Source organism: Phyllobates terribilis, unplaced genomic scaffold, assembly GCF_046119375.1.
Source record: "Phyllobates terribilis strain yellow unplaced genomic scaffold, ASM4611937v1 Scaffold_11__3_contigs__length_659146591, whole genome shotgun sequence".
NCBI lineage: Eukaryota > Metazoa > Chordata > Amphibia > Anura > Dendrobatidae > Phyllobates > Phyllobates terribilis.
In genome coordinates, this window is record NW_027362771.1 from 274,503,004 (window position 1) to 274,526,596 (window position 23,593).

At 44.1% G+C, this 23,593-nt stretch overlaps 1 protein-coding gene across 7 annotated transcripts in view; it reads right to left on the reverse strand.

Moving 5' to 3' along the window:
* The window catches only part of SEMA3D (semaphorin 3D), a 306,858-nt gene that overhangs the window by 97,939 nt on the left and 185,326 nt on the right, over nt 1–23,593 (reverse strand). For all 7 annotated transcript variants that reach the window (XM_073652332.1, XM_073652335.1, XM_073652334.1 and 4 more), the window contains one exon: nt 5,163–5,277. In XM_073652332.1, coding sequence (XP_073508433.1) covers nt 5,163–5,277 — 115 coding nt within the window. The remainder of the gene's footprint in view (nt 1–5,162; nt 5,278–23,593) is intronic.

Below are 23,593 nucleotides of genomic sequence, written 5' to 3' on the forward strand. Positions count from 1 at the left end.
GGATGCTGGTGGTTGTAGTCTTCGTGGCGGCGACCCGGTTCCGTGGCTCAGGGTGGTCAAACCAGTGGCGGAACTATTTATGTGGTTTTGATGTTTAAATGTCCGACTACGCCACCCGTGGATTGCGGTCAGAGTGAACCGCCGCTGCAGGGCAGACCGCTGAGGCTGGTGTTGTGGGTGCAGCAGAGCGTAGCATAACTCCCCACGGGAGGAGTATAGCCTCAGGGCAGTGTATGCGGAGGATGGAGGTGATGGTGCAGGGCAGCAGCAGTAACGACACGGAGTCAGTGATGCAGTCCAGGGCCTTTACTCACAGTTCTTATTATCCAGACCACGTCTGCAGGTAACGGCTGCCCACGTCGTACTGTGCTCACCAGGTGAGGAGCTCAGACAACTCCCAGATAACTTTGGAGTGCTTCACAGGACCCCCTTTGTGTGTTCTTTGTCTGGCCTTTCTTACCAACCCTTCTGTCCGGCTGCCTCTGCCTCCTCTTGGTAAACTTGGCGCCAGTTTCCCTGACCCTATGTGCTGCCCTTCTAGCGGGTGTAGCGAGGGGCTGCGCCACATAAAATGTCACAACCTCCGGTTTCTAGCTGAGGGTCGTTTCCTGCCTCCACTAGTTTCGGGGACCGGTCTCCCCCTTTGGCCTGACCCCTCCATGCAGGTGGATTCGGGCGTGCGGTGGCGACTCGCCCGTCCGCACCCCTGGGATCCCTTCGTTCCTCGTTCCTGGAGCCTTCTCTGCTCCTCTTCCTTCCTTCTCCCTCTTCCAGGCCTGGGCCTCTGTTACTAGGCCCGCCTCCGGAGCAGAGCTCATGCGGAGCCCCTGCTCCCTGCCACTTCTGCTCAGACTTCTCTGCACTGAACTAAGATGGTGCCCACCTTTTATACTCCCTTCTCAATGCACCCAGGAACTGCTTCCTCCCTGCTCCTGCACTACAGGGTTGCCCTTCCTCAGTGTTCCCTCCCCCCACTCCAGCCAGGGACAGGGACTGTCGTGCCCATCTCAGGGGCATATTGGTCGCCCTGCCCCACGGCAATGTGGTGTAATGCATGCAGGTGTCGGGTCCTGATCCACACTCCATCCTTACCTGAGAGTGAGATATCACACCTCTGGGTGAGGTGCAATACCTCTGTAGCAACCGAGCCCTCAGGGTGCTACAGTTCCATTTATCTTCAGCCTAGGTGACGTATTGCGATACAGGGCCGTGATTTTGGCTATAAAAGGGTCCCCTAGACCCCTACCCCAAGCTTTTTAAGAGAATCATATATGGCGTGCCAGGAGACTCTATGGAATGCTTTCTCAGCATCCAACGAGAGTATCTAATTACAAATTTTTAACTGCATCTAGACCAGGAAATACTTTGTGCCTAGTAGCAGTGTCTGCTAGTCAGCGGATTATCCCGGCTGTTAAGCAAGCTACACCACCTGTAGTTTGGACACTTAATTTTTTCAAAGGAAATGCTTCGGGACCGCGGGATACTCAGTGAAGAGCATCAGGAGGCACCCCAAGGCATAGGGGCTGGGACTGGCAGTAGGATGCCTTGCGGTGGACAGCCGAGCTCGATCCTTATAAAAGCTTTTTAACTGCAGCAGCTTTAGTGGACGCTACTGGAGCTGGAATTACGCGGCTGCTGGCATGAGACTCGCCCTCCAATAGATCCTTGTAAATGGATTTAAAGTGTATTCATTCAAATTAGAGAGACAATTTAAATTAAAAAGCTTAGAGCTGCCTCCACCACAGGGGGGCTCGCTCGACCCACCAGCGGACAGGCACCAGTATTGGGAGAGGGGGGCTGGCCGTCAGGGTTCACTGCGGCTCTGGCACAAACCCGGCGACACGGAGGTGGCACGGGCAGGAGCGGACTGAACGTGTCGGCTTCTGACTTTTTGGATTTTAGAAGGGCATGACAAGCCTATATCTATGTCTCCCCCTCCTTTTACTCCTCCACCTCTTTTCTTTTCGCATGACTATATGTACTTGTCACTTTTCCATGTGTTAGTTGTGTCTTCTGAGCAGTTTGTCAGCTTTTGGACACCTTTGAAGGTGTTTTTTATGTGTTTCTATGTGTTTTTGTTTGCCTGCCATTGGTTTTAACGGTGTTCGAAGGTGTTCGACGAACAGTTCGACGAACAGTTCGGCGAACACACGGGTGTTCGACGAACCGAACCGAACTCGAACACTACGGGGGTGGCTCAACACTAATCCTGACCAGTTACCTCCGGCACTTCGTTAATGCCCACCATTCGGACTGGGTGGATCTCTTACCATGGGCCGAGTTCTCTTACAATAATCACGAGAGCGAATCTTCCTCCAAATCCCCGTTTTTTGTAGTCTTCGGTCAGCATCCTCGGATCCCATTTCCCGTCTCCACCTCGGTGGACAATCCGGCTGCGGAATCTCTCGTTAGCGAATTCTCCTCCATTTGGGAGAGTACCCGATCCGCACTCCTTTAGTCGTCCGAGCGGATGAAAAAACACGCTGACAAAAAACGCCTGGATCCTCCACAATTCTGTCCTGGAGATAAAGTCTGGCTCTCGTCCAATATATCCGGCTCAAGATTCCTTCCTACAAGTTAGGGCCTCGGTTCATCGGCCCACTGGAAGTCATCAAACAAATCAACCCAGTGGCCTATAAATTGAAACTCCCGGCCAACTTGCGGATCCCAAACTCCTTCCATGTATCTCTCCTCAAACCCGTGGTATCAACTCTTTTTCCAAGTCTACAGGTACGCCCCCTGCTCCGGTTTCCGCTGAAAACGAGTTTGAGGTAGAGAACATTCTGGCCACCAAAAGGGTAAGAGGAAAGACCTTTTTTCTAGTGGATTGGAAGGGGTTTGGTCCTGAGGAGAGAACGTGGGAGCCCCAGGAGAACATCCATGCCCCTCTCATCCTTGATAAATTTCTGTCTGGCCTAAAAAAGGGGGGGGCCTAAAGGGGGGGGTACTGTAGCGTCGGCGTCCCTGTCTCCTGCTAGGCAGGGACGCTGTTCCCCTCACCTCTCCGCTCCGTGCCCGGCGTCTTCCTCCCACTCTGCCGGCAGTGCGCGCTGCTTCCCGGCCACTGTGCTTAGCGCGCGCGCTCCCCCTCTCTTAAAGGGACCGCGCGCGCCATCCTAAGGAGTCCCCGGCCAATGGCCGGAGGACCTCACCATATATAAGGCACCTCCTCCAAAATGGAGGTGCCCGAGCAATGTTGTTGCATAGCCTATCACTCAGCTTCAGCCCTCAGGACCCATTACCAGATACCTGCCAGTTACCTGCCAGTTACCTGCCAGATTCCTGCTTGATACCTGCCTGATACTTGTCTATCTGCTTACATTCCTGCGGTCCGACAGTTTGCCTACCAGCCCTGCCAGTCTGTCTATGGATCTGATTGCCCGCTCACCTGGGAGCGCTCATCTGCTACCTGCCTGCTAGCCTACCTGGAGGCTCTGCCGTCACGTCCTGTGACCACCTGCCTGTCCAGAGACTCTTACCCGCTCACCTGGGAGCGTCCGCCTGCTACCTGCCTGCTAGCCTACCTGGAGGCTCTGCCGTCACCTGCTGTGACCACCTGCCTGTCCAGAGACTCTTGCCCGCTCACCTGGGAGCGTTCACCTGCTACCTGCCTGCTAGTCTACCTGGAGGCTCAGCCGTCACTTGCTGTGACCACCTGCCTGTCCAGAGACTCTTGCCCGCTCACCTGGGAGCGTCCACCTGCTACCTGCCTGCTAGCCTATCTGGAGGCTTAGCCGTCACTTGCTGTGACCACCTGCCTGTCCAAAGACTCTTGCCCGCTTACCTGGTAGCGTCCACCTGCTGCCCGCCTGCTAGCCTATCTGGAGGCTTAGCCGTCACTTGCCGTGACCACCCGCCTGTCAAGAGACTATCCCCGTCACTTGCCGTGATCTCCTGCCCTTCTACCCAGAGACTGTCCCCGTCACGTGCCGTGACCTCCTGCCCTTCTACCCAGAGACTGTCCCCGTCACTTGCCGTGACCTCCTGCTCTTCTACCCAGAGACTGTCCCCGTCACTTGCCGTGACTACCTGCCCGCCTACCCTGGGAGCCACCCGCTTCCTTACAAGGACTGCCCCTTAGTATCGTTGCTCAGAGGTTCCTCCTCCCAGACCCGTTACAGCAACCATGTCTATTACATCCAAAGGTGAAAAAATCTAAGGGCTTGCAACAGTATTATCTAGGTCAGGGGTGGGGAACCTCAGGCCCACAGACCATTTACAGCCAGCGATGACCTTTTTTACACCCACCCCCGGCAGATTCTTGGGGACCGCAATGCTTGAGCAAGCAGCAGCATTTTGCCGGCTGCTGGCCCTTTAATTTCTTCTTGCTCTGCGAGAATGTGCACACAGCATTCACTACACTGTGGCCTGAGCAATGAAAGATTACATCCTTATGAAAATGTCCTAGACTGGGTACATCTGAAGTAAATTCACAATTGATAATTATAAGTATTGTTTTTTTAGTCTCTGGATGTAAAAAAAACCTGTTTCAATTCACAACTGTGACAAATTTAAATGTTTTTAAAACATTTTTATAATACTATCCCTATGCTATAAGTACACAAAAAATAACACAAAACATAAAAATGACAACAACAAAATTGATCATTTTATACCAAAAATCCAATTTTTAGAATTGTTACCCATAAGTTGCAATATTTGTCTACATATACCTGACTACCTGAGTTATCACTCATCTTCGAAATAAATCATGATAAAGTAGTTCTTAGCAGGAAGTGACCTGGGTGAGATTGTGCAGCACTTATGTAGAAATCAGTTTTTCTGAGGTCAATAATACATCTGCCAATTATATTTTCATCAAAAGCTGTTATCAAGATAAGACATGTCATGAGATATAAAACTGTACACATCATATAATATACAAACTGCACTGAGAGGCAAAATCAGACAGGTGAACAAATCCATCCTAATTTATCATACTTTGTGATCTAAGAATCTGGAATGAATGTTGTATATGAAGCCAGATTTACTGTCTATGACTGTTCATGTGACAGCGCTGTATATCTGGAAGGTCAACTTACAAGACACTCTCCTGAAGCAATGAAAAGTATTCTATCATTCATGGCTGAATATCAAACTTATGATATATATACTGTAGTTCTCAAAAAAATGAGTGATAAGTGAGATTCCAAACAACTTACGTAGTTCATCAAAGAATGTGTCTCCTCCATCTGGTCCAGGTATGGAGCACACCAAACGTGCCTTCAGAAATGTAGTCCATTTATTTATCAAACTGCGCTGGCCTCCAATGTCATTCTGGAAGGAAAGCAAAGATTATATCAGTCTAGTCTAATTTTTGAGAAAATTAAAATATATGTTCTGCTAAAGGCAAACAAGAGAATAATCTAATTAGGCTAGGTCTATGCTTGTAAACAACATGAACTGAATCAAATTTGGGAGAAACATAATTATCACCACTAGGAATGTTGATTAATTACGTAACACTACATGTTAAGACATACGGATGAAATAGCACTTTCAAGAGGAGAAATGTGCATAATATCACAAAAAGTCATATTTCTTATTAAGACTTCACACAACAACACAAGCAGCCACTTAGATGCTCATGTAAATAATGATACCTGCTCATTAGCACAATATTATAATAATTCATTTTTACTTCACATTCCCTATTTAAACATGTTTAATGATAAGTAATTTGAGCGTTTGATTAATGATTTATGGATCGGATTAACAACTGAAATCCCCCAGCAGTCCTGAAAATGGAACTCTAAAGAGTGAAAGTCGACCATGCACAGTTCTGCTCCATCTATTGTCTATGGGACTGCCAGAGATAGCAGAGCGCTGTACTCTCCTACAGTATTTCATGAAGTCCCATAAAGAATGCAGCGTGCATGCTCAACCTCGGCTCCATTTAATTCCCCATTCTCAGGATCGCTGAGGGTTCCAGCGGTCGGACAACCTGCAGGAGATAAATTATTAACTTGAACCTATCCTTTAAGGGTATGTGCCTACAATGTATTTTAGACACCGTTTTTCGAAGTGTTGTTTGATGCATTTTGAGTAACTTTTCTAAGCTGCTTTGCCGCCTGTGTTTTTTTTTCGTTCACTATGTAGATAGTTGTGAGCGGAAGCCGCTTGAAGAATGGTCAGGCCACTTCACTTGAAACGGTTAAAAGAAGCTCAAAGAGATAGACTACATGCACAGCAAGTCATTTTCACATTGCAGCACATATGTAAGTTATTTTTATTATTTTGCAGGCAGGTTTCAGAGTGGACTCACCAGAAAAAAAAAACGTGGTAAGTACATACCTTAAAGGGGTCGTCCCATAAAAAAACATGTATCACCTATCCACAAAAGAGATGACAAATGTATGATCACTTGGGGGCAGGCTGCTGAGACCACCAAGTATCCTGAGAATGGGGGACCCTAAGTCACCTACAGTGGTGGCCAAAAGTATTGGCACCCCTGCAATTCTGTCAGATAATACTCAGTTTCTTCCTGAAAATGATTGCAATCACAAATTCTTTGGTATTATTATCTTCATTTAATTTGCTTGCAAGGAAAAAACACAAAAGAGAATGAAGCAAAAATCAAATCATTGATCATTTCACACAAAACTCCAAAAATGGGCCAGACAAAAGTATTGGCACCCTCAGCCTAATACTTGGTTGCACAACCTTTAGCCAAAATAACTGCGAACAACCGCTTCCGGTAACGATCAATGAGTTTCTTACAATGCTCTGCTGGAATTGTAGACCATTCTTCTTTGGCAAACTGCTCCAGGTCCCTGATATTTGAAGGGTGCCTTCTCCAAACTGCCATTTTGAGATCTCTCCACAGGTGTTCTATGGGATTCAGGTCTGGACTCATTGCTGGCCACCTTAGAAGTCTCCAGTGCTTTCTCTCAAACCATTTTATAGTGCTTTTGGAAGTGTGTTTTGGGTCACTGTCCTGCTGGAAGACCCATGACCCCTGAGGGAGACCCAGCTTTCTCACACTGGGCCCTATATTATGCTGCAAAATTTGTTGGTAGTCTTCAGACTTCATAATGCCATGCACACGGTCAAGCAGTCCAGTGCCAGAGGCAGCAAAGCAACCCCAAAACATCAGGGAACCTCCGCCATGTTTGACTGTAGGGACCGTGTTCTTTTCTTTGAATGACTCTTTTTTTTTCCTGTACACTCTATGTTGATGCTTTTTCCCAAAAAACTCTACTTTTGTCTCATCTGACCAGAGAACATTCTTCCAAAATGTTTTAGGCTTTCTCAGGTAAGTTTCGGCAAACTCCAGCCTGGCTTTTTCATGTCTCGGGGTAAGAAGTGGGGTCTTCCTGGGTATCCTACCATACAGTCCCTTTTCATTCAGACGCCGACGGATTGTACGGGTTGACACTGTTGTACCCTCGGACTGCAGGGCAGCTTGAACTTGTTTGGATGTTAGTCGAGGTTCTTTATCCACCATCCGCACAATCTTGCGTTGAAATCTCTCGTCAATTTTTCTTTTCCGTCCACATCTAGGGAGGTTAGCCACAGTGCCATGAGCTTTAAACTTCTTAATGACACTGCGCACGGAAGACACAGGAACATTCAGGTCTTTGGATATGGACTTGTAGCCTTGAAATTGCTCATGCTTCCTCACAATTTGGTTTCTCAAGTCCTCAGACAGTTCTTTGGTCTTCGTTCTTTTCTCCATGCTCAATTTGGTACACACAAGGACACAGGACAGAGGTTGAGTCAACTTTAATCCATGTTAACTGTCTGCAAGTGTGATTTAGTTATTGCCAACACCTGTTAGGTGCCACAGGTAAGTTACAGGTGCTGTTAATTACACGAATTAGAGAAGCATCACATGATTTTTCAAACAGTGCCAATATTTTGGCCACCCCCTTTTTTAGGTTTGGTGTGGAATTATATCCAATTTGGCTTTAGGACAATTCTTTTGTGTTTTTTCAATGAAGACAAATTAAATGAAGATAATAATACCAAAGAATTTGTGATTGCAATCATTTTCAGGAAGAAACTGAGTATTATCTGACAGAATTGCAGGGGTGCCAATACTTTTGGCCACCACTGTATGTGAACAGAGCTGTAGTAAGCATGTACAAACTCCACGGCTATAGACAGTGAAGGAAGCAGTGGTTGAACTTGCTCACTACTGTCCTATCCACACAGGAAACTATAAGTCCCTCATTCTTGTGTTTGGTGAAGTTCCCAGTTGTCAGACCTCCTTTGTCCTCACAATTATCTTCTATCTTGTGGATAGGTAATATGTGTTATTCATGGAACAATACCTTTAAGACTAGCTAAAAAGATGGGATATTAGCACATTTCTACACCAGGTCATCTTATGATTTGCTGTGCTGGTGCGTTATCACATGTGCGTTGCAGGGTACACAGATGACATCACACCAGGCCAGCTAATCAAACACTGCAATGAGGAACCCGCAAGGTCAGGAGATTTGTGCAGCTCATGTTCACGGACAAGGACCACTGACCTGGATCGTGGGCCTATATTGTGCAAAGCAATCAGCTCATCTCTAGTATATTGTCGGTCCAGCTGATATTCTATATGTAGTAGTTGTGATAGCCATAACATAGTACATTGTACAAACACAATGGATATTATATTATTGTGCATTTGCATTTAAATATCCATTTAAAATAACATTATTCTTTTTCATCAGACAAGCCCTTTGACATTCAATTGCTATATCTTGTCCTTGGTTTTTAATTCAGGGTGAAAGGGAGAAATGTAATATATCCCAGCCAACACAAAGATAAACTACTATGGATTGTTTGGACTTTGGAGCTTATTTTTACAAACTATTCATGATCACTTCTGACTTTATCAACTTATAGTCCCTGAAATGCTTTCTTGAATTAAAGCTGCAATAGGTTTTTAAAGGGGCCATTCAAGAATACATTACATCTGAAGCATGGCAAAAGTTGTCATCAGCTCCTAAAGCAAGAATCTTATATGTAGTACGTGACAATTGATATGGTTACAGTGTTGCACAAACCTGCACATTTCAGAGCAGATAAGACAATTCTTGCGTGTGGCTGAACAGATAAAGTTGAAAAAGAGGGCTGATAAGGAATATAAAGATCCGAAAGCAGAATTCTGGTTACCCATACACAGACACATAGTAGATATATTGCATCAGATAACTGCTGAGCACAAACGTAAATTGTACAGCTGAACAGAATATATTTTCATCCAAATGTGGCTCTTCAGATTATCATGAAAACGCTCCTACCATAGACTGGGGCCGTTGTTTCTTCGTAGAGAGGTAGGAACTGAAATAATGAATTTCTATAGCAAACAGATGTGACTATGCACTGACCACATTGTGAATACATGATGGTCTTTGAACAGTGCTCGGTGCCTTCATGATCTGTCAAGTGTTAGAAAGATCGTCACTCCGCCATGACATCATGTCTACCTTGATGACAAATTATCTCTATTTTCACAGATGTTAAAGCTTCTATAGCCAGAACAGAACAAAACTTGGCAAGAAGCGTTATTCTTCATCTGTGCTTAGGTAAAAAGGAGAAGGAGAAAATATGGAAATGTAAACTTTTGATTCTTGGTTTAGATAGTTGACATTTAAAAAGACAGCAGATTGTAGATTAAATTCTTCTGAAAAAGAGTCTCAGGATATTTATCAGGTTAAAGTGCTACTCTGAATTGAATTTGAAGGTTTAAGGATAGGATTTACATACAGTAAAGGAATAGTATGACCCTAAATTTTGTATATGATCATGTATTGGGAGGTACTGCACTTGTAAGATAATATACATATATACATAGCTTGTGAAAAATTAAATTCAGCTCAACCCCATCTGCAGTAATGAAAACGTCTCATCATACAGTGCAGTTTGTGTCTTTGTGCAACTATAAAATATGTAGAGGTTATACAGATGTAGTAAAGGTTACCATGACTCACAACTTACCATTTTCCTAATGTGTCACAGAGGGATATTGCAATTAAAGGGGTTGTCTTGGCAAAATTTAAATTGTACTGTTGGCTTGGTAAATTAAAAAGCAACAAACCTAGCTGGCACATACCAAGATCCAACGCAGGCCGCTTCTTGGAAGTAGCCACTGTTCAAAGCGGCAGTAGAACCTCAGGGAACTGTGATTTGCTGAGGTGTTCAAGTGACTTCTGCAGTGCATCATTAATGAATTCACTGATAATGCACTATGGAAGTCATCAGACCACGATGACCAATCACTGGCTGCAGTGGTACTGTTGCTGTCTGAACTGTGGAAACTTTCTTCTGGTGTAAACACAGACCAAGGAGCGGCCTGCATTGGATCCCGGGAAGTATTGAGAGTTGAGTTTAGCTTTGCTTGTTTTTTAATTTACCAAGGCAACAGTAAAATTACAATTTTGACCAGTCAACCCCTTCAGCCTCTTGAAAAATAAACTTACATGTGTCCGGTCACCATATGCAAATGACCCTGGGTAGTTTAGTGAGGCATCAATACCCCAAGTCTGGTCCAGGCTCATCAGCTGCACTCACTTTTCTCTGGGCGAGATTGACATTCTCTGCACTGTCCAAAAATTCTTCTCAGTCAGGCAGCAAGGACACACACATAATGGGGTGAGTTTAATAGCATTGGGGGACCTGACATGTTAATTTTAATACTGCACAAACTATTGATTGATGTCAAGGTTGGGTGTTGAATTACGCTTTTTTGAGCTGTTTTATCCCAGTGGTACTAAATTAGTAAGCTCTAACATGGGTGATATTACGGTATTATGTAATGGTATTATACAGTAGCATGCAAAAGTTTGGGCACGCCTGGTCAACATTACTGTTATTGTGAACAGTTAAGCAAGTTGAAGATGAAATGATCTCTAAAAGGCCTGAAGTTAAAAATGGCACATTTCCTTTGTATTTTAGGCAAAAAAATATATATATATTGTCTTTTTTTTTCATTTTAAAAATTATAAAAAGGAAAAAGATCATTTAATCTTCAACTTGCTTACTGTTCACAATAACAGTAATTTTGACCAGGGGTGCCCAAACTTTTACATGCCACTGTATAGACACATGGTGGTATAACACTGGAAAGAATTTTGATCTGAGAAATGAATAGCAGAAATATGTGTTCATTATATGGCAATGCTATATTTTCTGTTATTTGCTACTATTTCTATTAATAGCTTATTAAGAAGTTTGTATGTTCTCCCCGTGTTTGTGTGGGTTTCCTCCGGGTTCTCCGGTTTCCTCCCACACTTTAAAGACATACTGATAGGGAAACTAGATTGTGAGCCCCAATGGGGACAGTTCCGATAATGTCTGTAAATTGGCTGAATTGTAAAGCTCTGCGGAATATGTTGGCGCTATACAAATAAAAAGATTATTATTTTATTATTAATAATATTATTATAGCAGATTAGCATTTTGAACTGCCATGAACGCATACAAATATTTAGCTATGGGGGCCACTTGCAGTAAGTAGCATGCTATCTACAGTATGTCCTCAGAAAAATGTTCAAATGAATGTGAGTAGGTTATGAAAACTCTCCATTCACATGCATGAGATGTGGATTGTGGTTGGATTTCTAGTTTGTTTTGTGGCAGAATCCAGTGTATTCTGCATGAACTCTACCCCGAATCCTACTTCCTTGTGATTCATACTCATAAAGCTGAGTTAATTAACGTGCTTCCTTCAAACACACATAGGTAAACATGGCCCTCACACTAATTGCATCTTATTAGCCATGCAATCTGTTTGTTAGCCAGTTTTGAATGATAGTTTGTTTAGTAGATTGTATAATAGGACTTACTATGACCTGCACCCTCCCTGGACTAATTACTATGACTTGTTTAGCAGATCTTATATCACAAAATTTCTGGGTAATTAATTTATTATCATTAGGTGAGGTGTCTGTGACTTAGAGTGTTCATTGTAATTATTTCCAGAGCTGAAGAATAATAAATAGACAAAAATTGACATTTATTCCACATCGAGATCTCACTCCCTCTCCTTAAATAACACTGACAGAACTGTGGCGGTGATGGAAGCCGATCCGTATACATGAGACGCGGTACCAGTTCCAGGCAGGGATTGTAGACCATGGACATTTTAGAATAAGGTTCCATAGAAATAATAAGCATGTCATTAACTTGAATACTAAGAAAATATTACCAAATTCTAAAAGCAACACGCTGAAGCCGACTGTATAACATTGGATGTGGAAAGTTAAATCCAGGGCAGAATATTTAAACTGTGGCAGCATGTACCTGGCAGCATGGAAATCCCAGATTCTAAACAATGAACATGTTTGGCAGTGCTAATATTACGACTCCCTAGCCAGTGGCGCTATCACATGCACTTATTAAAACAACAATAAACTGTAGAGCGGTGCGGTGCCAACTGATTTTATAATCATGGAAAGGACACATTAAAGATACAATCCACATAGGTGTCTGTTACGCCTCGATATAACTGCGCCCACGTTATGCAAACAGAATGGATGTGGTTAGGAGCAGGAGATTGCTTTTTTTCTTGTAAAGTGAGTTTACAGCCTGAAACGTGCAAGCTTCTGCCAAAAATATGTCTACATATAATAAAAGTACACCAACTGTAAGAACGAAATGGGGCACAACAAGGTGTCTTGGAAAAATCCAGGATGCAAGTGAAAGTATTCTGGAAGGACCTCAGAGAAGAACACGGCTACACAGTTAAAATAATGGCTACGATAGATAGCTCTGGGGGAAAAGTGCACTTTGTGATATGTCACTGATAAATACTGAAGAAAACTGCAATCATTGTGTCAAATACTCCCGGGAATTTATTCCAGACAGAGACAGATCATTACAAGTGCTCTAAGCCCTGGGTGACATACAAATAAACTGCTTGAGCATTTAATTATAATCATCTGAAAGGTTTCCAGATTTATACAATACGGTTCATCCCACAAAGGCTTAAAAGTTCAGTCTGTTACCAGTGTAAATCATATTGGATAGTAGAAGCCAAGTTACCACCTGTACTTCAATAATTCCATAATCATTGTGGTTCCCAGTCACTTGTACTGAGGAGTAACTCCAGAATTCAATCTTATTTATTTTACTCACTTATATAGCGCCATTAATTCCACAGCACTTTACAGACATCATCATCACTGTCCCCATTGGGGCTCATAATCTAAATTCCCTATCAGTATGTCTTTGGAATCTTATGGGTACTGATTTTATGTAAATTCAAAAGTGGCACAAAACATGTGTCCACCATCTTCATATTATATGGCTGCCAGCACCTACAAAGAAAGTGGCCTTGCTTCTTCTTCCTCATATGATGTGCTTGTTTTATGTTATGTAATTTATAATCCAGGAATGCAGAAGGGTAAAATAACATTGCTGCCTTTCTTTTCAGTGCACAATTCTCATGCTTTTGCATCCTAGGGATTGGAATTATATTAAAGTCTAGTCTGGGTTCTGATCTTAGGTCTGAGTAAATTGAGGGACCTTTGGTCTGAATATTCGGGACTGGAGTTTAAATTTATTTACAGGTCTGGTTTGGAATAACATTAAAGGGAATCATTCACCAGTTTTTTTGCTACCCCATCTGACAGCAGCATGTAGGGTAGATACCCTGATTCCTGCAATATATCACTTAGTTTACTGGAAGCAGCAGGTGTGATAAAATCACTGTTTTCTCTGCTGTACATCTAACAGTCCTCTGAATGCTGAGCCCTGTATGACCTCACCCAGATCACTGATTGACAACTTTCTGTCTACAATGTGTATTGAGAGAAAGCTGCTAATCAATGGTGGAGGCAGGATTACACAGAGCAGTTGACTAGGAAGCATGAGACACCTAGTCCTCTATTGTTAATTTCCTGCTAAAAAAGCATTGATTTTATTGATACAACAGCACACTGCACAATAAGTGACACATCACTTGTATCATGGTCTCAAAAGCCTGCTGATAGGTTCCCTTTAATATCTTGTCTTGGCAATTCATTTTTTTGCGGTCTAAATTGTTTAGTCTGGGGTTTGATTTAAAGCACCTCTCCAGTATTTTTTATTGCACCTCTGGAGTGGTGCTTTAAATGTAACTCCCCTGTCCCCTGTACCATACTCACCTGCTGCCGCCTTCATCCTTTCCAGATGGTCTCCGGTGAAAAGTGACCTGCTCGCAGCTGCAATGTTTCATGGAGCAACGCTGAGGTCTCTTTTCAATACAAGTCTATGAGAGCCTCGTTCTGGCCTCATTCTTGCTGTCATAGACTTGCATTGAGAGCTTGTGACGTAGCTTCCGACTTCCGGCCAGTCAGAAGCTGCGCTTACAAGATGGCGTTGCGGGACCAGAACGGTGCCCAAAAACGGTGAAGACGCCTGAGGGTGAGTATATGACCTCAGGCTTACATTTAAAGCGCCACTCTAGTGCTTAAAAAAATGCACTGGAGTGGTGCTTTAAAGAGGGGATTCAATAGGAAGAAGGATAGGAGATAACTCCTAGATTGGTGGAGACCGCACCGATCATCTGAATGGCGCAAATTAAAATGGAGCAGTGGTGAATATACTTGACCTCCACTCCAATCATTCCCTATAGGCCTGCCATCCAAAAACAAGTACAGAATTCTGGCAGTCCTATAGAAAATAAATGAAGTTGTAGCTAAGCATGTCCATTGTAACAATATTTATCACCTTTCCCATGGATAGATAGGTGATAACTTCTTCCTACCAGAAGACTTTTTCTATGTCAGTGTATGATCTGTGTTTAAGGCTATGTTCCCACAATGCAGAAATGCTGCATATTTTTTCCGCTTCTCCCTGGCAGGAAAAACGCATGCGGTTTTTACATGCGTTTTTCCCACCAGGTAGAAGCGTTTGTCAAGCGTTTTTGCATGCATTTCTGCATGCGGGTTGTAAAGCGCCTTTCAAAGCGATTTTAGCATCACTTGGAAAAGTGCTTGACAACTTGTTCACACTATATAAATCCATGCAACCGGCATGGATTTATAGTAGTGTGACCAAGTTAGTTAAAAAAAAAAGAATAAGAATGGTAAAAAATAAAAAAATAAAGATTATACTCACCTACCGATGTCCTCCCGGTGTTTTCTCTGCTGCGTCCGGTGTTTTGGGCGGCTCGCGGTGTTGTGAAGGACCTGCTGTGACGTCATTCAGTCATGTGACAGGTCACATGACTCAATGGCGTCATGGCAGGTCCTTCACAACACCGCGACCCATACAGCAGACCAGACGGAGGGGAGAAAACACCGGGAGGACATCGGGAGGTAAGTATAATCTTTATTTTTTATTTTAAATTCTTTTTTTACAGGTTCTATGGTACCTGGGTCTGGATGAGAGTCTCCTCTTCTCCAAACCCGGGTACCATCCGCACATTGAACCGTGTGATATCCGCTTGTGCAGATGCAGTGATGCGGATGTCACGCGGTCCAATGCAAGTCAATGGCGGCGATTATGCTGCGTGTCCGCAAAATTAATGGACATGCTGCATATTTTTCCGCAATGATAATCCTCAGCGGAAATTTCCGCATGTGCACAGCATTGGGGACCATGGGGCACGTATTTCCAAGCGTTTTTTAAGCGTTTTTGCTGCGGAAATTCCGCGGCAAAAATGCTTGAAAAACGCATAGTGGGCACGCAGCCTTAGTGTTTGATACCAAAACATGAGAAAATAATTACTAGTTTGTGCTCTACCATTGCCTTTAATAACAAATTAAATTATAATGGGTTCCAAACCAGAATTCAGCCAGAATAGACAAATCAGACTTTTTTGCTACAACTATGTATACATATTCCTGAAAAAGGCATTTTGACAGCCATTAAGAGGTTAATTCAGTGATAGCAATGCATTTTCCATCAGCGGTAAAGTATACACTAAATTGTGGGCATTTCTATGCCCTCATATAAACTGAAACAACGCAAAACAATGCAGTTTCTGTTCTTGCTAAGTACTGAATCAAATATTGGCTTTCAATGCCTATTTAATTACATTGGCTCACAAGTCAGATTTTAATAGAGCTAACCCTTCACTATGGAAATAAGGCCAAAGAGGCAAATCATTGTATAAATGTATGTTTGTGGTTTATAGAACATATCCATATCTTCCGAAGCCATGGGAAAATGTTTACTTTAAGGCACAGTATTTTCTCTGTAATGATGACTTTGTTATAACACAGGGCCTCTAACCATCGGAAATTCTGCACAACAGGACACTCACCCGGAGCTTATCTGGAACATCCCAACCCATGAAGAGATGTATTTTACTGATTAGGAGGTGAAAAGAGCATTGCTTCAAGATATATCATAGAGTAGACCACAAGGCCATCCAGGAAAACTCAGACAATGCCTTATTGCAAACAGCACATATGTAACACATCACACTCCATGTTTAGAAGTTTTCCTGATAAGTTAGGAGCAGCATGAATGGGATCGAATGACTACGTGTCATTAGTGATATTTCATATCTTTAAGCCTGTCAGCTGCAATGAGCATAGATTCTCTGCCACATCTGTAGATGGTTCTGATTTAGTTTGTCTTTTTTGTGTTTACAGTTTCCCTGGTTATAAACAGTTCAATATGCAGATGATAGTTAATTCAGTCTGGAATAATTATCAATAATTGTTTGCGATAATTATCAAAATTATCGATAATTATCGAAATTAATAACATTTTTAATCATCTCAAATGATTAAAATTACAAAGTACTTGTAAAACTAAGTAACTTTGCCGTTAACTTGTTACTAAAAGTCCTTTTTGATTTCTAGATTGGAGGGATTTTTAATTTGATTGTTTAACGCTCTTTGCATAGGTTACTTGCCACCTGTTTAGTTTTGCAGCAGTGGTCGGTCTCCTAGGCAAAGAGTGCAGCGCTTACAAGCTCTTTTCTATGAGGCTTGTAAGCAATGATCTAAAGCTGGCTTGCAGGATCTGGCTAGAATCAGTGCTATTGCACTCCTCTAATGCTACAGAGGGAAAGGTTTTGCTTGTAATATTGGGGAATACACAATTCGGGTCAGAGGCACAATGATACCCCTTGTCTGAATTGTCCATCATTATGAAGTACACCACAGAAAGTTAGGAGACAAGGGGAGCAGTGTACTCTTGAACACCTCATTTAATAGACTTCCCAGCACATCAAAGTTTATAAACCATGTGGATAGATATTAGTCATTATATTATACTTGGTTCACAAAGGTATCAATGTCTGCTGCAGACAAGAATATATTTGCATAAAAATGTCAGCATGCATAATATATGAAGGTTTCAGCCATTTTTCTGGAACAAAACTAGAATATACTATACCGTGCAAAGGTTTTATGCAGCAGTGGAAAAAATGCTGCAGAGCAAGAATGATTTAAAAAAATAGAAGTTTAAAAAATGTATTGTTACCAGATAACAAAATGCAAAGTGAATGAATAAAAGAGAATTCAAAATCACAACAATATTTGGTGTGACCGCTCTTTGCCTTAAAAACAGCCTCAAAGCATGAATTCTTCTAGGTACATATGCACAGCTTTTATAGGAACTCGGCAGCGAGGAGGGAGGTTGTTCCAAACATGTTGGAGAACTAACCACAGATCTTCTATGGACAAATCAATCTGCCTCTTCATGAAGTTCCAAACAGATAATGAGATTGAGATCTAAGGGCCATATTATTACTTCCAGGACAGCTTATTCTTCTTTATGCTGAAGATAGTCCTTAATGACATTGGTTTTATATTTGGAGTTGTCATCCTACTCTAGATTAAATTTGGAGTCAATCAGCAACCTCCCTGATCGTTTTGCAAGATGGATAAGTATCTGCCTATATTTCTCAGCAAAGACCATAGGGATGAGCGGACCGGTGGAAGTTCGGGTTTTGGTACCTGAATCGAACTTCATTCCACAGTTCAGGTACCAGAACTGTACGCGAACTTGAACCAGAACCCAAAAACCACTGAAAACAATGGGGACCTGGATTTTAGAGCTGGAAAATCTCTCTCTGCAATGGACTTTCCCTGAAACTCCAAACGTTGCAACGGAGTTCCGGGAGAAGTGCGTGTTTGGCGTCCAGCACAAGGCACTAATGGTCAGGTACGAACCCAGAACTTTTACGTTCAGGTTCGTTCGTCTCTAGCAAAAAGGACATCAATTAAGCTGATTAAATCCCCAACTTCATTTACAGAAATGCAGCCATAAATTTGCAAGGAACCTCCATCATGCTTCACAGGTACCTGCAGACACTCACTATTATACTGCCCATGAAGACCAGTTCTGATTAAACTTCTCCGAACATTAGATGGGTGTACTGTACATGTTTCCCACTTGTTACTGCCAGCTCTGAGTTGATAGCACTGCATGATGTGTTTTTCATCTGCTGCCCTAATTTCCTTGGCCAACCAATTTATATAGGTCCTCAATGTTGCCCATTTTTGGTGTCCTCAATGCAGAGAAATACAGGTAGATACTTTTCCACCTAGCACTACAATCAGGGAGCCATTTGGTTCCAAATGTATTTTATTGCTGGTGAATTGTCCCAAATATGCAGTCCATGTCATTAAGAACTATCTCCAGTGTAAAGTAAACCAAGGAGTCTTGAAAGTGATATATCCCCCAAAGAGCCCTGAACTCAACATCATCAAGTCTGTCTCAGATTACATGAAGAGACAGAAGGATTTGCAGAAGCCTACATTTACAGAAACGCTGTAGTTATTTCTCCAAGATCTTTGAAACAACTTCCCCTCCAAATTCTTGGAAAAACTGAGTGCAAAAGTACCTAAAAGAATTGATGTTTTAGATTTCTCCTTTGTTCATTTATCGTAGGTACATTTCACCTATGAGAGCAGACTCTAAAAAAAAATCCAGAAAATCACATTCTATGATTTTTACATAATTAATTGTCATTTTATTGCATGAAATAAATACTTGATACAATAGAAAAACAGAACTTGATATTTGGTACAGAAATCTTTGTTTGCAACTACAGAGGTCAGATGTTTCCTGTAGTTCATTACCATTTGCACACACTGCAGCAGGGATTTTGGCCCACTCCTCCATAAAGATATCCAGATCTTTCAGGTTTCAGGGCTATTGCTGGGCAACATTGAGTTTCAGCTCCCTCCAAAGATTTTCTATTGGGTTCAGGTCTAGAGACTGGCTAGACCACTAGAGGACCTTTAAAATGCTGCTTATGGAGCCACTCCTTAGCTGCCCTGGCTGTGTGTTTCAGGTCATTGTCATGCTGGAAGACCCAGCCACAACGCATCTTCAATGCTCTTACTGAGGGAAGGAGGTTGTTGCCCAAAATCTCGCGATACATGACCCCATCCATCCTCCCTTCAATACTTTTCAGTTATCTTTTCCCCTTTACAGAAAAGCACCTCCAAAGTATGATGTTTCCCCCCACCATGCTTCACAGTTGGGACAATGTTCTTGAGGTTGTACTCATCCTTCTTCTTCTTCCAAACACGGCGAGTGGAGTTGATAATAAAAAGATCTATTTTGATCTCATATGACCACATGACCTTCTCCCATGCCTCCTCTGGAACATCCAGATGATCATTGATGAACTTCAAATGGGCCTGGACATGTGCTGGCATGAGCAGGGGTACCTTGCATACCCTACAGGATTTTAATCCATGATGACATAGTGTGTTACTAATGGTAATGTTTGAGACTGTGGTTCCAGATCTCTTCAGGTCATTGACCAGGTCCTCCTGTGTAGTTCTGTGATGATTCCTGACCTTTCTCAGAATTATCCTTACTCCACGAGGTGAGATTTTGCATGGAGCCCCAGACCGAGGAAAATTAACAGTCATCTTGTGTTTCTTCCATTTTCTAATAACTGCACCAACAGTTGTTGATTTCTTAAGAAGCTGCTTCCCTATTGCCCTGTAGCCCATCCCAGCCTTATGCAGGTCTACAATTTTGTACCTGGTGTCCTTAGACAGCTCTTTGGTCTTGGCCATAGTAGAGAGGTTGGAGTGTGATTGATTGTATAGACAGGTGTCTTTTATACAGGTAATGAGTTCAAACAGGTGCAATTAATACAAGTAATGAGTGCAGAGTAGGAGGGCTTCTTAAAGAAAAACTAACAGGTCTGTGAGAGCCAGAATTCTTGGTGGTTGGTAGATGATCAAATACTTATTTCATGCAATAAAATGCAATTTCATTATTTAAAAGTCATACAATGTGATTTTCTGTTTTTTATTTTTAGACTCTGTCTCTCACAGTTGAAGTGTACCTAAGATAAAAAAAAAGTACAGCTCTCAGAATATGACGATGCAAAAACAAATACATTTTTATAAAATATCATTTTCAGTGTGTAAAAGTAGCAAAGCTTAAAAAAATAAATAAATCTGGTATCGCAGTAATCGTACTGACCCGGTGAACAAATCGGTCTTATCACTTTTACCGCCTGGTGAACGGCGCAAAAAATAAAAAACAATAATTGAATTGCTGGTTATTGTTAATTCTGCATCTAAAAAATCTGAAAAAAGTCATCGAAAAAACATTATGTACCCCAGAATAACAGCAAAAAATAACCAAAATAAGCCCTCATACAGCTGTTTGCCAAAAAAGAAAAAAGTGACAGCTCTCAGAATATGGCAACAAAAAAATTATTTTTTATAAAAAAGCATTTTTACTGTGTGATTAAGTAAAACAAAAAATAAATAAATATGGTATCGCTGTAATCCAAACCGACCCGAAGAATAAAGCCGCCTTATAACTTATACCGCACGATGATCTGCGCAAAAACAAAAAACAGAAACTTTTCTTGTACTGCTGTCTATATGTTCATTCTGCTTCCCAAAAATCGGAACAAGGCCCTTCTCACATTTATCCTGTGCTCCATGCTGAGCAATGACGTCGGGGTTTCTGTGTAAATCCCAAAAAACGTGATTTAGACAAAACCCCCTACAGAACCACTCACTATAATGAGGCAGATGGAGTCACTTTGCACTCCATGTGGTCTCTGTTTCGTCGGTGTCACATCATATTAAGTATCTGTGACACCCCAGGGGTCTGGTTGCCACAGTAACGTAATGTTATGTCTGAGAGCAGGTGGGAGGTCCTTTAGTCAGGGATCCTGTGCATGCCACACCTCCTGCCCAGTCTTGGGAGGGGAAGAACTTCCCCTATATAAACCTGGGGCTGAGGCAGGGTGAGTGAGTAGAAGAAGAGAAGAAGTAGAGACAGCATAGGAGGAAACAGCAGAGTTACAAGGAGTCAGGGGCTGGCAGCTGCAGAGCTTGCCCTGACTAAGAAGATTCTTTACCGGACCCGGAGTCCGAGGCTGTGGGGACTAACTCCTACCCAGCAGCAGAATCCGTCAGGCAGGGGATTTCAGGTCCCCTGGCCCAGAAGCCCGAAGGCACGGTCACTTGCGTGGGACCAGCACCGCCATCGTGGAGCGGAAGCCATTAGAAGGCCCCGAGTCACCGGCCATACGGGTGAGCACCACACGGTACACTCAGGGACGTGGGCTACTTACATCAGCTTCTAGCAAGGTAGCCAGAAAAGTACAGTCAGTTTGGGAGGCCTACAACTACGCCTGGCCAGGGGAGATCCCATCTGCTCAAGGACTGACCAGGCCCCGTTCACTAGCAAGTACTCCGGGAGGGTCTATCGTTGTTACCAGTAAAGACCCTGAATTACACCGCACCGTCTCTGAGTGGTTCCTGCTACCCCCATCATCCACATCTGCTGCCCTGAGGCCATACCCCTCCCGTTGGGGGTTATACCATCTAGCTGCACAATCCTACCACCGGCCTCAGCGGTCTGCCCTGCAGCAGCAGCTCCCTGGCTGCTCTCAACGGGTGGCGTAGTCATCAACTATTTACTACTAATAGACTGCCGTCTAGTTTGACTCCCTGGGCACGGACCGGGTCACCGCCACGAGACTACAACCCTCCACTGATCCGGCTCCGGGTAGGCTCCCGCGTGCGCAGCGCAGCGCGACACAGGCCCAGGGGCGCGTCAACTTTGGCGTAGTCGGCAGGATTTCGTGCCCGCAACCACCGGGTACTGCGTGCCTGAAAAGCAAAGACTGTTCAAACTTACCAGTGGTGAAGATTCCCGCTATCCGTGGAGGTTTCCCGCCATCCGGCGCCATCTTCTACCTTCTTCCCGCCATCCGCGAAGTTTTCCCGCCATCCGGCGCCATCTTCGACCTTCTTCCCGCCATCCGTGGAGTTTTCCCGCCATTGGACGCCATCTTGAGGACGCCGCGCGGGAAGAAGAGGGGCGTGGACTCCGAAAGCGCGCGAGAACTGAAGCCCCGCCTCACGTCCGGACGTTGCGTAAGGTCCTGGAAGGAGCCCAGCAGACGCCGACGTCACAGGAGCGCGACGGAAGGTCCTCAACCCTGACGATCCACTGCGGAGCCGCGGCCTACGGAAGAGGATCATCGCAAGGTAGGCCACGGTCCACTAGGGGGGAGGAAGATGTCGGATACGGAGGAGAGCTTCACTGCCTCAACCCCCGCCAGCGCTACCGCTGCTGCAGTTATGCCCTTCACCATGCCCTATATCCCGGGAGCAGCTTGGCTACCCCAGTACTCAGGGGAGTCACATACCCTGCATGACTTTAGAGAAAAGCTGGATAGCCTCTTCCAGGTGTACCCCCTCACAGAAGAGCAAAAAGTGAGCATCCTGGTGGCCCAACTAACCGGGGCAGCCAAAAGAGAAGTAAAATCTTGGCCACCTGGGAGGAGGACTGTCGCAGAGATACTAACCCGGCTGAGGGACACCTTCGATACCCGCACCTCAGCCGAGATCAAGCTTAGATTCTACGGGTGCAAGCAGCGAGCGCATGAGAGTATAAGGGACTATGCACTAAACCTACAAGAGGCCCTGAGGGCCATAAAGCACACCGACCCTGATGGGGTGGGAAACGAGGACAGGCTGTTGACTGAACAATTTATAGAGGGTTTATATTGCAATGCCCACCGAACCCAGTTGCGGGCAATGGCCTTACAGGATCCCCATCTGGACTTTGCACAGTTCAAGGATAGAGCTATCCGGGTGCTCCGAGAACCAGCACCGGGTGGCGTTGTGACCCACAGGCGCCCAGCTATCACTTACCACCAGGAGGCGGCGCCCTTGTCGACAGGGCCTGTGGGAGCTCATGCGCAGGCTTTGGACAATGACCCGGCTCCAGACCTACACCATCAGGTCCAAGAGCTAGTTAAGAGCGTTGCTGCGCTAACCCGAACTGTGCAGTCTTTACAGGTTTCCACCCCAGGGAAGATCCAGCTGGCATCCGGACCGGAGGACATCCCGTGGCGTCGACCAAGGAGGACCCCACCGGCCAGAGGAAGACCCAGTGACCGATACAGCGAGGACGGACGACCCATCTGCCGCCGCTGCAATCAACCCGGACATATGGAAAGGTACTGTTCTTTAAACGGGCACAACCTGGGGTAGAGGGCCAACCCCCAGGAAAAAGATCACCAGGCCCATCGAACTGGCGCGACAGATATGTGGGAGGACGTCCAGTCTTGCCTGTGGTACTGGATGGCATTCCCATGAGTGCCCTACTGGATACCGGGTCACAGGTCACCACCATCCCGTACGTGCTCTTCAAGCAGTACTGGAATGACTCGGATATTACCCGCTACCCTGACGACGACTTGAGT